Source organism: Saccopteryx bilineata, chromosome 4, assembly GCF_036850765.1.
Source record: "Saccopteryx bilineata isolate mSacBil1 chromosome 4, mSacBil1_pri_phased_curated, whole genome shotgun sequence".
Lineage (NCBI taxonomy): Eukaryota > Metazoa > Chordata > Mammalia > Chiroptera > Emballonuridae > Saccopteryx > Saccopteryx bilineata.
The window spans coordinates 178,365,000-178,379,240 of NC_089493.1; the positions used below are offsets into that span (position 1 = coordinate 178,365,000).

Below are 14,241 nucleotides of genomic sequence, written 5' to 3' on the forward strand. Positions count from 1 at the left end.
TCCACTGGCAAATTCTACCAAAAATCTAAGAAGTTATACAAACCCTCTATCTACTCTCTTCCAAAAAATTAAAGAGGACGAAATACTCTCCAACTCATTGTGAAGCCAGCATCACCTTGTTTCCCCAACCAGACAAAACACAAAAAGTAGTACAAGAAAATGTCACAGACCAACATCCCTCACGAACAGGCTGGGTCAGGTGCTGTTACTGTCATCAATAGAATCAAGGGGGTGGGGTGTGTGTGAGGAGGGACCAGTGGCCAAAGTCCCCCAGGCGCACGTTTGGCAGAACTGTACCCAGAGCCCAGTAGGAAACAGGTTTGTTGTCATGGTTTATTAACCATTGCAGCATCCAAAACACCCAATAAAAGGGTGGGGACTCAGGAGAAGGGAGAGCACGCAGGGGCAATGGCTCCCTGGGCCCAGGAGAGCGGGTGGCTGAGGTTCTATTCAGGAACAGCCGCCTCTCCCTGCCTCCCATAATAACATGGTGTTGGTGCTGCTGAGGGTGTGAGAACCAGAAAAGCCTGCTGTTCTTAAATATTCCCAGAAACATAGGGGAACCTTCAAGAGCAGTGATGGAAGCCTGAGCGAGGAGGGCCCGGGATGTGACAGGAATTGAGCTTGCCTGACCCAGAAGGCATCACCGGCTGTGCATCCTTTGTTGGCGACACCGGGGAGCAAAGGAAGCGGTTGGCATAGCTGCTGCCTGTGTTCTGGGGCTCCTGCCCCAATGGCCACCTCATGGATGTATCCAGAGCTAATTGAATCAGGAACTTAATCTGAGGTTACTGTGTATGTGTGTCAGTGTCTTTTCCCACTCCACCCCCAAGCCCACCTGAAATGCAGCCCTCCCCTACTCATTTATACTATATAAGATGACACGGTGTCAGTCCCTGCCTTGAAGACATCCCAGACCTGTTAGTTATTTGAAGCTGTCTCTGCAAGTCATTTATGCAGTATTTATTTGTGCCTACCATGTGGGCTTATGCTGTGGACCAGCCCTGGGGAAACAGCAATAAACACAATATGCAAAATGGTCTTCCCTCTTGGAAGTTGCATTCCCTGGTGGGGGGGAGAATCATAAACAAACAAATACATTAAGTTTTCAGGTGATGATGAGTAATGTAGAAAGAAAGTAGAGTAAAGGGTGGAGAAAATGATGGGAATAGAATGTGTTTCTTCATGCCCACATCAAAGAATGCCTTTCTGATAAGATTTCATATGAACAGAGATAGGGAGAAGTGAGGAACTTAGCAGGGCAGGCAGTACTCTGCAGGAGGAGCCCTGCAGGCAGAGGAAACCAGTGCAAAGGCCCTGTGGTCATCATGCTTGGCTTACAGAGCCCAGTAAGCCAGGAGGAGAGTGAGGTGAAGCAGGACTAGAGAAATGTCAGGGGGTGGTCAGGGCCATGATGGGCTTTGTCTTTTACCAAAGTGAGTAAGATGGGAAATCCTTGGGGGGCTTTGAGCGAAGAGCAACATGATCTGACTTTCATTTTCAAAGAAGCACACTGGTTGCTATATTAAGTACAGACTGTAGGCGGCCGAGGGTGGAGGCAGGAGAAAGAGTTGGGGGTATGTTACAGCAAGGCAGACCATGGTGGAAGTAGCAGAGTAGCAGTGACTACATTCTAGGTACACACTGAAGATGAGCAGGATGAAATTTACTTACAGACAGTAAGGCTATGAGAAAAAAGAAAAGAGTCAAGGATAACACCAAGGCTTTTGTCCAGAACAACGGGGAGATGGAGTTGCCATTTACAGGAACAAAGTCTTTGGGAAGAGTATGTTTGGGGGAAATCAAAATTTCACTTTCAGTCAAGTTGAAAATGTTATTAAACATCCAAATGACGATGCCAAGTAGGCATTTGAATGAATGACGCCATTTGTGTTGTGAAGAATGGACACGGTGGCCGGATCCTTTCCTGAGTTGCTGTTTTTATTGTGGTTTTAATTAACTTGCTTTCCTCGAATAGCAAGGAATGCTTGAGGCAACAGATGCAAATCTAAAAATGTCCCAAGATCAGCCTTGGTCTGTGGCATGGTCGGCACCATTTGTGGACCATGTTCAGGTCATGGTGAGGGCAGTGCCCACCTTCTGCGATGTAGGTGAATGGCCGGAGTCTCCACCCAGCCCCACCCAGCCCTGCTGCACCCCCAGAGCGCTCAGAGGTTTGTCAACCTCCCCCCCAAAAAAATAGTGCTAGGTTTGGAAGACATATTTTGTGCATATTAGCAGCTTTTACCCTTTTTTTTTTTATCATAAATCATGGTGGAGTAAGCTCGCTTGGCACTTTTGTGATGGAGTACTTTCGTGTACAATTAGCACCCAGAGATGCCCAGGATGTGGTTGATGCAGACTCCCTAGTCTGACAGGTTGTTAGCCAGGCAGCTATGGGGGGGGGGGGGGAGCAGAAACAGGGGCTGAGCCTAAATGGCTTGAGAGCTGGGAAAGGGTTCTTTGGAGCATCACTGATTTTTCAGGAGACTTCAGTCAGCCCTCCTCTGAAATTAGACTCCTTTCTGAACAGTAGTCTTCGTTTCAAGACAACAGTTATTGACACATCGGACCTGATACTGGGATTTAAAATTACTCGCTGGCTCTGGTCGCAACATGGCGACGCCCAGGATGGGCAGAGCATCGCCCCCTGGTGGGCAGAGCGTCGCCCCTGGTGGGCGTGCCGGGTGGATCCCGGTCGGGCGCATGCGGGAGTCTGTCTGACTGTCTCTCCCTGTTTCCAGCTTCAGAAAAATGAAAAAAAAAAAAGAAAAAAAAGAAAAAAAAAAAGAAAATAAAATTACTCGTAAGCCTTAAATAAAATGGCAGCCAATAAAATTTCTCAAATCGGGTTCTTTTCTGTAATTTTAAAAATAGGTTTCAATGAATTTCGCCCTTGGGTTGAAATTGCAGAGATAAATGGCTTACAAGAAGAAATAGCTGCCTGTCAACTAAAAATCAAACGGACACGTGTCGCTACGATTTATGCTAGGTGGAAACCGCCCGACAGCCACGTGAGCTGATATGTGGTTTGTGGTCCTTTCATCATTTCTGCAAACAGATGCATTTTCTTAGTCTAATAAAAGTGGATGCCGTGCTCACCGTTAATAATAATGTTTCCCATTAATCAAGAGCTTGTGTACCGGACGTTGGCTGAGTGCTTTACCAGCCTGGTCTTACTTGTTCCCACTTCGAGGTTTTGTGTGATGATACTCTTTCTCCTCTGTTTTGACATTATCTCCTCCTTTACAAAGACATTATCACAGCCCTGGCTGGTTGGCTCAGCGGTATAGCATCGGCCTGGCGTGCGGGGGACCCGGGTTCGATTCCCAGCCAGGGCACATAGGAGAAGCGCCCATTTGCTTCTCTACCCCCCCCCCTTCCTCTCTGTCTGTCTCTCTCTTCCCCTCCCACAGCCAAGGCTCCATTGGAGCAAAGATGGCCCGGGCGCTGGGGATGGCTTCTTGGCCTCTGCCCCAGGCGCTAGAGTGGCTCTGGTCGCGACAGAGCGATGCCCTGGAGGGGCAGAGCATCGCCCCCTGGTGGGCAGAGCATCGCCCCTGGTGGGCGTGCCGGGTGGATCCCGGTCGGGCGCATGCGGGAGTCTGTCTGACTGTCTCTCCCTGTTTCCAGCTTCGGAAAAATACAAAAAAAAAAAAAAAGACATCACGACTGCTTTGTTATTCCAGCCTCCTGAAATTGGACCCAGTAGAGTTAGTTCACTAGTTCCATTTCACACACTAGTTCCATTTCACAGATGCACAGACTGAGCCTGGACCCAGTTCAGCTCTTGGCTCCAGTTCACACACAGTAGAAGGCAAAGAAGACTGAGACGTGGATCCAAGCGTGTGCTCTGTCTACTGCACTGTGCACAGACTGAGACCCATTCTTCCCAAAGAAGGAGGGAGGCATTTTTAAATACTCATCCTCTGTGCATGCAAGTTCTTGGACCAGGCATGGCGAGCAGGATTGACGAGATAAATGGGCCTGACCAGCGGGCCATTCAGGTTGCATTTGCTTTACGGTGCTGAAGGCCATCCGTGCTTGCTCAGAAGCCGAAAGATAGCACTCGGTAGGATTGGCTCCAGCAATCAGGTTGATTGCTAAGTGATACTGGCTTTGAAGGGGTTTAAGGAAAAAGAGAATAATGGCTGGAAGATAAAGGTGATTATCAGTTCTCTCCCTTCATTAAGGTGGTGTCAAGGGCAGTGTGATAAGACAAACAGAGCAGCTTAGTTTAGGAGTACTCTTTCCTAGAACAGAACATAATTTCCTGCTAATAGTAAGCCTCCTTCTCCATGCTCTTTGAGGGGAGAAATCACTAGTCCAGGGGTCCCCAAACTACAGCCCTTGGGCTGCATGCGGCCCCCTGAGGCCATTTATCCGCCCCCTCCCCCCCCCCCCCCCCCCCCCCCCGCTGCACTTCTGGAAGGGGCACCTATTTCATTGGTGGTCAGTGAGAGGAGCACATTGATCATCTCATTAGCCAAAAGCAGGCCCATAGTTCCCATTGAAATACTGGTCAATTTGTTGATTTAAATTTACTTGTTATTTTAAATATTGTATTTGTTCTCATTTTGTTTTTTTACTTTAAAATAAGATATGTGCAGTGTGCATAGGGATTTGTTCATAGTTTTTTTTATAGTCTGGCCCTCCAACAGTCTGAGGGACAGTGAACTGGCCCCTGCGTAAAAAGTTTGGGGACCCCTGCACTAGTCCCCCCACCCACCATATGCACACTCTCCATTGTTCAGTCTGCCCAGGCGGTGAATGTAAACACTTTAGCTTTCTGTAGTTTTCCCTTTGCTTATGCAGCATATGTGGACATATGAAGAGGTTTGGGTTTGTGTTTGTTTTACAAAAATGTGGATGTATAATTATGTATCTTATTCCACAAGTAGCTTTGTTTAATCTATGGTGGCCACATTTCTAAAGTATTTCTAATAGCTGTATAATATTCCACAGGAATATAATCTAGTCAACCGCCCTTCTGTTGACAGGCAGACAGGTTGTTTACATTTTTGTCTCCTTTTCTCCTCTTTCACGAATCATTAAGAATCTTGATATTAGAGCTACTTCTTCCTAATGACAATTGCCGGGCAGCTGGCAGCTAACTGGGATCTGAGGCGTGGTCTTTATGGTTGTTGTTTCATGCTGGTAATTCCGGGCACCTTGAGCTCACAGACCGTTTTGATTACCGGAGTTCCTCCTTCCTGCTGTCTGCCTGTGTTTTAAAGTTTGAGCACGTGGAGTCCATTGCCTGTCGTATTTGTAGAAGGACCAGTTTTAAATCATGTTGGGCAGCTGGGTGAACAAACTGTTGGATTTTGCTGTGGGCTCTTCAAAAACAAAAAATTGTTGTTTTTACAACTGTCTTAAAACGAGATGTGATCTGAACAAAGGGGTTTCCGAAATGTGAGTTCAGAGGGGAGGAAAAGACAGCACCACCAAGATCCTTTAAACACTGCTTGATCTGCAGCCCCTGGTGCAGGGTAGGGGTGCGAAACTGGTGAGGAGCTAGCGGTATAGAGGGCCTGTTGGTCAAATAAGTTTGTAAATATGATATATACGTTTGCTCGCTTATTGTTTACATTGGGTGTGGGGGACAGTCTGTAAGCAGGCAGGGTCGTTATAGCCTAAGGCTTAGTTTTAAGACTAAGTTTTTCCCTACACCCTTGACTGTTGCATGATGTGGGGTGGTGCACTCTTATGAGGAATCCCATTTATGCTTCAGTTAAGTGACTTTGTATCAGAGACTTCCTTGTTTGTATATTGGATTAAAGGTTTTGATTTCTACACTATAAAATGGGGCAGAGGAGCCCATGCTGGCGGAGAACAGAGAAAGGGCACGTGGAGGAGAGGAGAAGCAGCCAAGATGGCGGAGTGCTGAAGGAGAAGCCAGTTGGCGCAGAGTTTGTGCAGAGCGAGATGGGGAACAGAGGTGAATAAGGCTGGTGAGGTAGAACCTTTGATTCTAGGAAATTCGGATAAGTCAGTGGCTTTGGGAGCCCTGAATGGAAAAGGAAGTGTTTTCCCACTGTGTGTGTCTTGCTTGCTGGGTACAAGCTAGGATTAAAGATAATGGCCCACCAGTTCTTGGCTCCATTGTTTCATTACCGTCTGTCCGAATCAAATGCAAACCTGCATGGGCCAGGCGGCTGTGATGGTGGCCATGGCTGCTGACCATACAGGACCTTATAACAGCGAACCTTAGTGATTCTCTCGCCGGCCCATTGAGAGACGGAAGAGCAGGTGAGTGCCGCTGGGGCTCAGCACAGCCTCCCCTGAAGGGAAAGGGCCCCCACAAAGGTATCAGCTGGGTGCATGTTGTCACGCTCATCCTCCGGCTCTGATTCCAGTCGGACTGTGTTAGAGAAAGCCAGCACCTGGCTGGTCACCTCCCTAAGCCTTTCTCAGAAAACAAAACGGTTGGCCTCTGCCCTTGTCCCTCCAGTTCACCCAGCAACCGTTCATCGCCTGCCCGCCGTCTGCATGGCGCAGGGCGGGCGTGCCGCCGCGCCACCCATCATGCCTCCACTCTGTGTCTCTCCTGGCTGGTTCCATTCATGTCCACCTCACACTCATGTGCAAGGAGGAAAAATTATCACAGCTTTATTACTGCTTGTGTTATTTGTCTGCTCCCCCATTCGACTCTGTATCCAGGGGGCAAGGACAATGACTGGTGCCTCGCTGTTGTAATCCCAGGCATAGCATGGGGTGTGTCACGTAGCCGGTGCTCAGCGAACAGTCCTTGGATCCTCAGATGATTGAGGGAATAAGCACATGAGAATGCTCTGAGCCGCGAGCTGGCCGAAGCCTGTGGTAGGCTGCACGTCTGCAAGAGCAGAGTCCTTCCTTGAGCCTGCCCGGAGCCTCGTGCTGTTCCTGCGATGGCCATCCCTGCCCCCGAGAGACTTGCAGCCTGCAGCACTCTCTGCTCTGAGTTCCCCACAGTGAGCCACCTCCAAGGACAGGGCTAGCCACCCTGCCTCCGTAGGGCTGTTTTAAACATAGTCTCACCTAATTCTCATGGCATCCGCACGGTGTTACCATCCCCCTTTCACAGATAAGGAAACTGAGGCTCAGCAAGGGATGGAACCCTGCCCCGGGTCTCCCCGCTGCAGAGCAGCAGTTGGGATTTGAACCCAGGTCCGGAGCACTCAATTCCTTAGGCACGGAGGATGTCAGCGTGGTTCAGCTGACTTGCATTTCACTTTGGTCTGTGGTGTTCCACCCTAGGGAAGTCAGTGTGTTGTGGTCCCCTTCAAAATGGTTGGATTATTCCGTTTCAGAGTTGACTCAGAGACAAGATTTTTGCTATGCTTCCCTTTGATTTTGACTTCTTTCCTTTCACATTCTGTTGTTCCAGCCGTAAGGCCGTCAGCCCTGAGGGCACAACTTAAAGGCCAGTATATTAGATTCATCTCTGTGTCCCAGGAGCTCAGAATCCTCTAGGAAGTACTGAATTGGAGGCTGCTCAGTCACAAAGGAGCTCAGTCATTTCCCACTCCTCCTGCCGCCTCCCATCCCCCACCGCAGCCCTGCGCCCCAGCCCGGGCCCCTTCTCCTCAGCAATGAAGGAGCGAAGCTCTCTTCCTGCGGCAGGAAAGCCAGGCTGCGCCCTCCAGGGCAGAGCTAACGCCTGGGTGACAGTAGTTTCTGTCCTTCAGAAGCCATCATTAGGTCCCAGACAGATTCATTCGACTGAAAGGGCTTAAAGATCATCCAGTTGTATCAGCGGGGATTCTTTAGTTTCAAGCGGCAGAAACCTAATTCAAACTGACTTAAGAAAACCAACTCAGACAGGCTCCTGTAACTGCAAAGGCCAGGAGTAGACCTCGGCTTCAGCCACAGCTGGACTCAGGTTCCTGAATCAGGCCAGCAGGCACCTCTCTCTCCAGCTCTTGGCCCTGTTTTCTGTATTCTGTTAACCATTTTAAGACAGGGAACAGTCCACATGGTGGCCCCAGGCAGACCGGACTTACCTCCTCCCATGTCCAGTCTCAGCAGAAAAGACCTTATCTCTCTCCCAGCTGCCTCAGCAAAGATTCACTCTGGTTTACAGGTGCCCGTCCCTGAACCCATCACTATGGCTGGGGAGATGCAGTACTCTGATTGGCTGAGCCAGGCTCCCTTGCCCACCCTCTAGGCAAGGCAAGGACCTTCCCCCAAACCTTATAGAAATGAGGGGTGGGAGATTCCCAAGGAAAAGCAGATGCTATTCCCAAAAGAATGGGAAAACTAGAGTAGGTGATGGAATGCAGGGCAGGCACATGAGACTTGCCCGTTGCGTCCGTCCAGCCCCCTTATTAACATAAGGTCCAGCAAGAAAAGGGGACTTGCTTTGTTCCACAGCAGAGAGGAAACTAGAAGCCAGGACCTCAGATTCCTACTTAGTTATCTCTATTTTTGTTTGCTTATATAATTAATAACATTGATACATTATCCCTATAAAAATATAGTATATATAAAGGACAAATAGGTTTGAATTGAGGCTCCAGCCCTTACCAGCTATTTGACCTTAACTTGTTACTTCATTTGTCTCTGTCTTGTTTCCTCTCTGTGATGAAGGCAGTGACAGTCTCTACCTCCTAAGAGCATTATGACAATTTGATGACTTAATGCATCAAAGTACTTAGAACATTATCGGGCATAATGGAAATCCTTAACAGATATCATCATTGTCATCCCTCCACCTTATTTTTTAACTGCTTATCAGTGTCCTATAGTTTGAATTTTTCACATATATTTAATCTTTCCCTGTCGACAGACATTCTCTTTGTACTCTGTTGGGAAAATAAGTTTGTAAAATGTGATTGCTCACTTTTATTGTTAAAAATGGCCGCTGCCCAGGTAAATGGTGCTGCCAGGTGAAACTGCTAATTACCTTCCTGCTTGGGAAGGGCTTCATTATGCTAATGTGTGCTGGAGGAGGGGTTTTCGCACGAAAAGGTTTTAAGAAGAAAGAGAAAGGAGAGGAAGAAGGAAGCCATGTTTTGCAGAGTTTGCGCAGAGAGCAGGAGATGGGAACCAGAGGGGACTGAGGCTGGTGGGGGAGCCTTTGATTCTAGGAAAACTCAGAGAAGATTCTCCTGGTTGTGGAACCGGAGAATGTGTGAGTGGGTTTTGGTGCCCTGTGTGTTTTTCCTCGCCTGTCTGGTGCGAGGCTAGAATAAAGGAATGGCCCTCCAGATTTTGGCTCCGCAGTTTCATTACCGTCTGTCTGAATCTAACGGGAACCTGCATGTGAATGGCCACGATGGCGGTGGCCCCTGGCTTTACGTCCTCCTTTCCCTGTTTCAGCGTGTATCAAGGAACCCCCTGTCATGCCTCTGTGTCCTCATGCCATACACCTCTAACTTAACTTCACCCTGTCTGGGCAGGGACCTTATCAAGCTATAAACCAGGTGCCATCGGGAGTGCTTCTGCCAAGGTGTAGAATGCTTTTCACTCAGGTCTTAGTTGTAAGGTTTGAAACTCCCCAGGTGCCTACTCTTTTATGATGCCATCTGGGGCCAGAAATACAGAGCCAAGAAGGTATTGAGATTGCTGTGCTAGAAGTTTCACTGCGTCATTGCTTTGACCCCCCCTGTGAAGGTATTGCTCTGTCTGGTCCTGCCCACAGAGGGGCTCTTCCAAGACTCAGGAAGCCATGCATCTCAGGACCCACCATGATTTGGAAGCCGTTATAGAAACAGATATGTGTTCAGAGGAGAGTGCAGGGGCCAGCATTCTTTTTTTCTTCTTCTTTTCCAAGTGAGAGGAGGGGAGATAGAGGACAGACCCCCACATGCACTCTGACCAGGATCCACCTGGTGATCCCCGTGTGGGGCCAGTGCTTTGCCCATCTGTAGCCATGCTCACAATGCAGCTATTTTTAGCACCTGAGGTGGAGGCTCCACGAAGGCATCCTCAGTACCCAAGGCCAATGCACTTGAATCAAGCGAACCATGGCTGCAGGAGCGGAAGAGAAAGAGTGAAGGGGCAGGGGGAGGGTGGAAAGGCAGATGGCCACTTCTCCTGTGTGCCCTGACTGGGAATCGAACCTGGGACGTTCACATACCAGACTGATGCTCTACCACTGAGCCACCTGGCCAGGGCCAGGGGTCAGCACTCTTTAACGGTCAGCCCCAACTGTCAGCATTGTGCAGCACACCGCTGTCATTATCTCTTGTTCTTTAGCCTTTCTGTGTTTTCCAGACTTTTCCACTGAGCAGTTAACACTTTTGTCATCAAGAAATACGCACTTGTAACAGTTATTTTAAATAGATACTATCTAGATTTTAGTCCTGAATCCAAGTCACTTACCCACCTGGGTTCTGTTTTTCTTATGTGGAAAACAGGGTGAGCATTCCCTGGTTCACCTCCCTCTCAGGGGTTGGTGCAGACCCAAGGAGAGAGGAGGAAGAGGGCTCTGTACCCCATCAGGCACGATGGACCATGAGTTGGCAGAGGTTATTATTGTCTGGTCAGAGCCAAACCCAGCTCTCACTGGGAGCAGCGCCCTGGTTTCCCTTCCTGGAGACCGTGTTCTCTGAAGGCATCGGCACGGGACACTTTGTGTCTACCATGCACAGAGTAGCTGGGCGTATGCCGCCACCCGGTGTTGACATCTCAGGACACAACATGCAGACAGGTCTTAAAGGGGACTGCTGAGATGGGGGTGTCACTGTGGTGGGTGGTGGCCTTCCATCCATCATCTGCAGACCTCTTCTGTCTGCAGGATGGGAGGCTAGAGATGAGGAGGGGAGACGGGGCTTTTTGCACAAGCTCCCAACAGGAAGGTGGCCTATGGGCAGGTCTGTGGACCCAAGGTTTCTGCCAGATACTGGGGGTGGGGGAGATTCACTTCAGCCTGTCATACAATTTTTTTTTAAATTTTAAACAAAGATCCTTACTAAGGTGGGACCAGACTACTAACTAGTGCCCGTGGCAAAAGTCAAAATGCCGTTTTTTTGTTTAGTAACGAATAAATGAAGGGATGGATTGGAGGGAGAAAGAGAGGAGACCAAAGAAGGCAACAGTGTGTGTGTGGGGGGGGGCACACATTCAGATTTTTTTTTTTTTTTTTTGGTATTTTTCTGAAGCTGGAAACGGGGAGAGACAGTCAGACAGACTCCCGCATGCGCCCGACCGGGATCCACCCGGCACGCCCACCAGGGGGCGATGCTCTGCCCCTCCAGGGCGTCGCTCTGTTGCGACCAGAGCCACTCTAGCGCCTGGGGCAGAGGCCAAGGAGCCATCCCCAGCGCCCGGGCCGTCTTTGCTCCAATGGAGCCTTGGCTGTGGGAGGGGAAGAGAGAGACAGAGAGGAAGAGGAGGGGGAGGGGTGGAGAAGCAGATGGGCGCTTCTCCTGTGTGCCCTGGCCGGGAATCGAACCCGGGACTTCTGCACACCAGGCCAACGCTCTACCACTGAGCCAACCGACCAGGGCCTACATTCAGAATTTTGACTCAAGCTGAACCCTCTGTTTGAGTTCTGAACAATCTTTAATTCCATGACCGGGTTAAATGAGAAGTGAGTTTGGTCTGTTCTGTTGCAGCTCTGTCTGCATCCCTCACTAGACAGCAGTGTTCGTGCGCTGTCCGCTGGCTGGCTCTGGGGCCCAGCTCCGGAGTTTCTGAGAGCCAGGGCTCCCTGCTGGGTAATATCTCTGCTGTGTTTCACCCCTTGGGCCCCAGGCAGTTTATTACAGCTAACCCACTCCAGCCCCATGCTGCTTCAATCAAGCAAGCCTCCTGTGAAATTGGATGGAAGGCAGGACCTTTTGTAGAAAACTAGATGTCACCTGTTTTTTTTGGCCGCAGAGGACTTGGCTGACTTAAGGGAAAGGGATTTTTAAGAAGAGGTGCTTTCAATTATTTGCGAAGGCTGATATAATGAAGTTGAAGGCTCCCAGAGAAGGCTGGCTGAAATGGTCAAAAAAGAGAGAGGTGAGGAAAGGGGCGGAGAAGGGCTGTGTGCGGCCTGGATAGACACAGTCCTGCGGATGGGCGAGCAGGACGGGACATGCAGGAATCCCAGAGGTCCCGAGGGGAAAGAGAGGAACTGACGTGTCCATCAGAGCCAGACAGCCAGAATTAGAGTCCAGCTTACACATTAAATTCTTGGAATCCAAGAATTTAATCCTCTGCCCCAGCTTCCCTTGAGGCCTCTAACAGGGAGAATTTGAAACTCAAGACACCATGAACCCTGATCCGGTCCCCCCCCAAACCTTTCTTTCTGAAAATTATCAAACATACAGGAAACTTGAAAGAATCATACACTGAAAGTTCAAGTTCCCACCATTTAGATTCTGCAATTAACATTCCTCTCTGACGTGATTACATGTCTGTGCATCCCTCTCTCCATCCATCCATCCATCCATTTTATTTTTTGGTCCATTTGAAAATAAGTTGCCGCCTGACCTGTGGTCGCGCAGTGGATAAAGCGTCAACCTGGAACGCTGAGGTCGCCGGTTCGAAACCCTGCACTTGTCTAGTTAAGGCACATATGGGAGTTGATGCTTCCTGCTCCTCCCCCCTTTCTCTCTTATTCTTTCTCTCACTTTCACTCTCTCTCCTCTCTCATATGAATAAATTAAAAAAAAGTAAATGAAAATAAGTTGCCAAGAGACCCTGGCACGTTCTGATAGTTCAACAGTGGGTTGCAGTGGCGTACAAAAGGAGAGATTCCTTTGTTATGTTCCTTGCCCCAGAGGTTACAGATTTTCCCCAAAAACCTTCTTGGCAGTCTTGTGGAGCTCCCTCCCATGATGCCTTTCACCTCTGGGCTCTCAACCTCAGATGTGTCCAGGGGCCAGGAAGGTAATGTGAGGCAGTGGAGCAGCCCTGGTAGGAGACTGTGAGCAATGGGGAGAAGCACCTGCCTCTTAGAGAGGTGTCCACTGTCGACTCCAGCCCACTGCTGCCATGTGAGACTCAGGAGGGCTTTTGTGTGAAATCTTTCACTTTTTAAATATGTGCAAATAATGTTTGCATACTGGGCAAAGGAAGTCCAGGTTATTCTTCCAGACTCACAAATAAATTGTTTCTCCTCCATTGGAGAGGCATGTGCAGGGGTCGGAGAGAGGCCACAGTTACTGAAGGGCTGGGCTGTCCTCCACTCGGAGTCATAAGGAATGGCAACCAAGCTTCTATCATGAGTGAGGCTTAAGGTAGCTCGTGTAAAACGCCGAACCCCAGCGCCGTTCCTTCAGCATCAGCTGCCGTTGTGTTGGTCTTGCACGCTTGTCCCTGTGTACTGGGTGTGCAGGGATTGGAGGCAGGGCTGCAGGATGCCAGGCGGGGGAAGGGTGCAAAGTGACGGAGCTGTCTGTGGCTTTCACTCGTTCCCCAAAGACCGGAGAGGAAGTGGAATTTGCAGTTACCCGAATTCTCTTGGCAAGATGAGAGCTGAACCTGTCCTCTCCCTGTCCCCCCCCCCCCCGTGTCTCCCTCCAGCTGCAACAGCAAGCGCTACCTGGAGACGCTCCCCAACACCAGCATCATCATCCCCTTCCACAATGAGGGCTGGTCCTCCCTCCTCCGCACCGTGCACAGCGTGCTGAACCGCTCGCCCCCGGAGCTGATCGCCGAGATCGTGCTGGTTGATGACTTCAGTGATCGAGGTAGGGTCCACCCCCCACCCCCCAGTTCCTGCCCTCTCTCCTCCATCCAGTGACTTACCTGCCAAAGGGGTGGCAGGTTTTCCCTCCTTCAGTAGTACCAACATAATGGCCACCTTACTGATGCTTTCTGTGTGCCGCACCGTGACCCTGGCACTGAGCACACATTACCTTGTTTCATCCGCACAGCAACCCACCAAGTAGCTTCTGTTTTTGTCCCGTTTGCGTCACTGTAGAAATGCATTAAGCTGCAAATAACAGAGAAGTCGATGAACAATAGCTCAAACAAATAAGGGATTTTTTTAAATTTATTTATGCAATCATTCATTTTATAATAAGATTTAGGATTGGTACAGCTGCTCAAGGCTGTCAAAGAACGAACCAGGCTTCTTCTGTCTTTCTGCTTCCTCATCCTTACGGCCACAGAACGGCCGCTGCGTCTCAGGACAGAGAAAGGGCAAAGAGAACAAAGCCTCCTTTTTCCAAGACTTTGTCTTCTTATTCAGGAAAGTCATCTTTCTTTTTTTTAAATTTTTATTTATTGAGTTTAGTGAGAAAGAAAAGGAGAGAAAGACACAGAAACATCAATCAGTTCCTGCATGTGCCCTGACTGCGGATCGAACCGGCAACCTCT

General features: G+C 49.4%; 1 protein-coding gene across 1 annotated transcript in view; it reads left to right on the forward strand.

The window, feature by feature from the left end:
• GALNT10 (polypeptide N-acetylgalactosaminyltransferase 10) overlaps positions 1–14,241 on the forward strand; it is a 201,006-nt gene that overhangs the window by 102,163 nt on the left and 84,602 nt on the right. Inside the window, exon 4 of the mRNA XM_066273080.1 lies at positions 13,444–13,610. Within this exon, the coding sequence (XP_066129177.1) occupies positions 13,444–13,610 (167 nt within the window). The remainder of the gene's footprint in view (positions 1–13,443; positions 13,611–14,241) is intronic.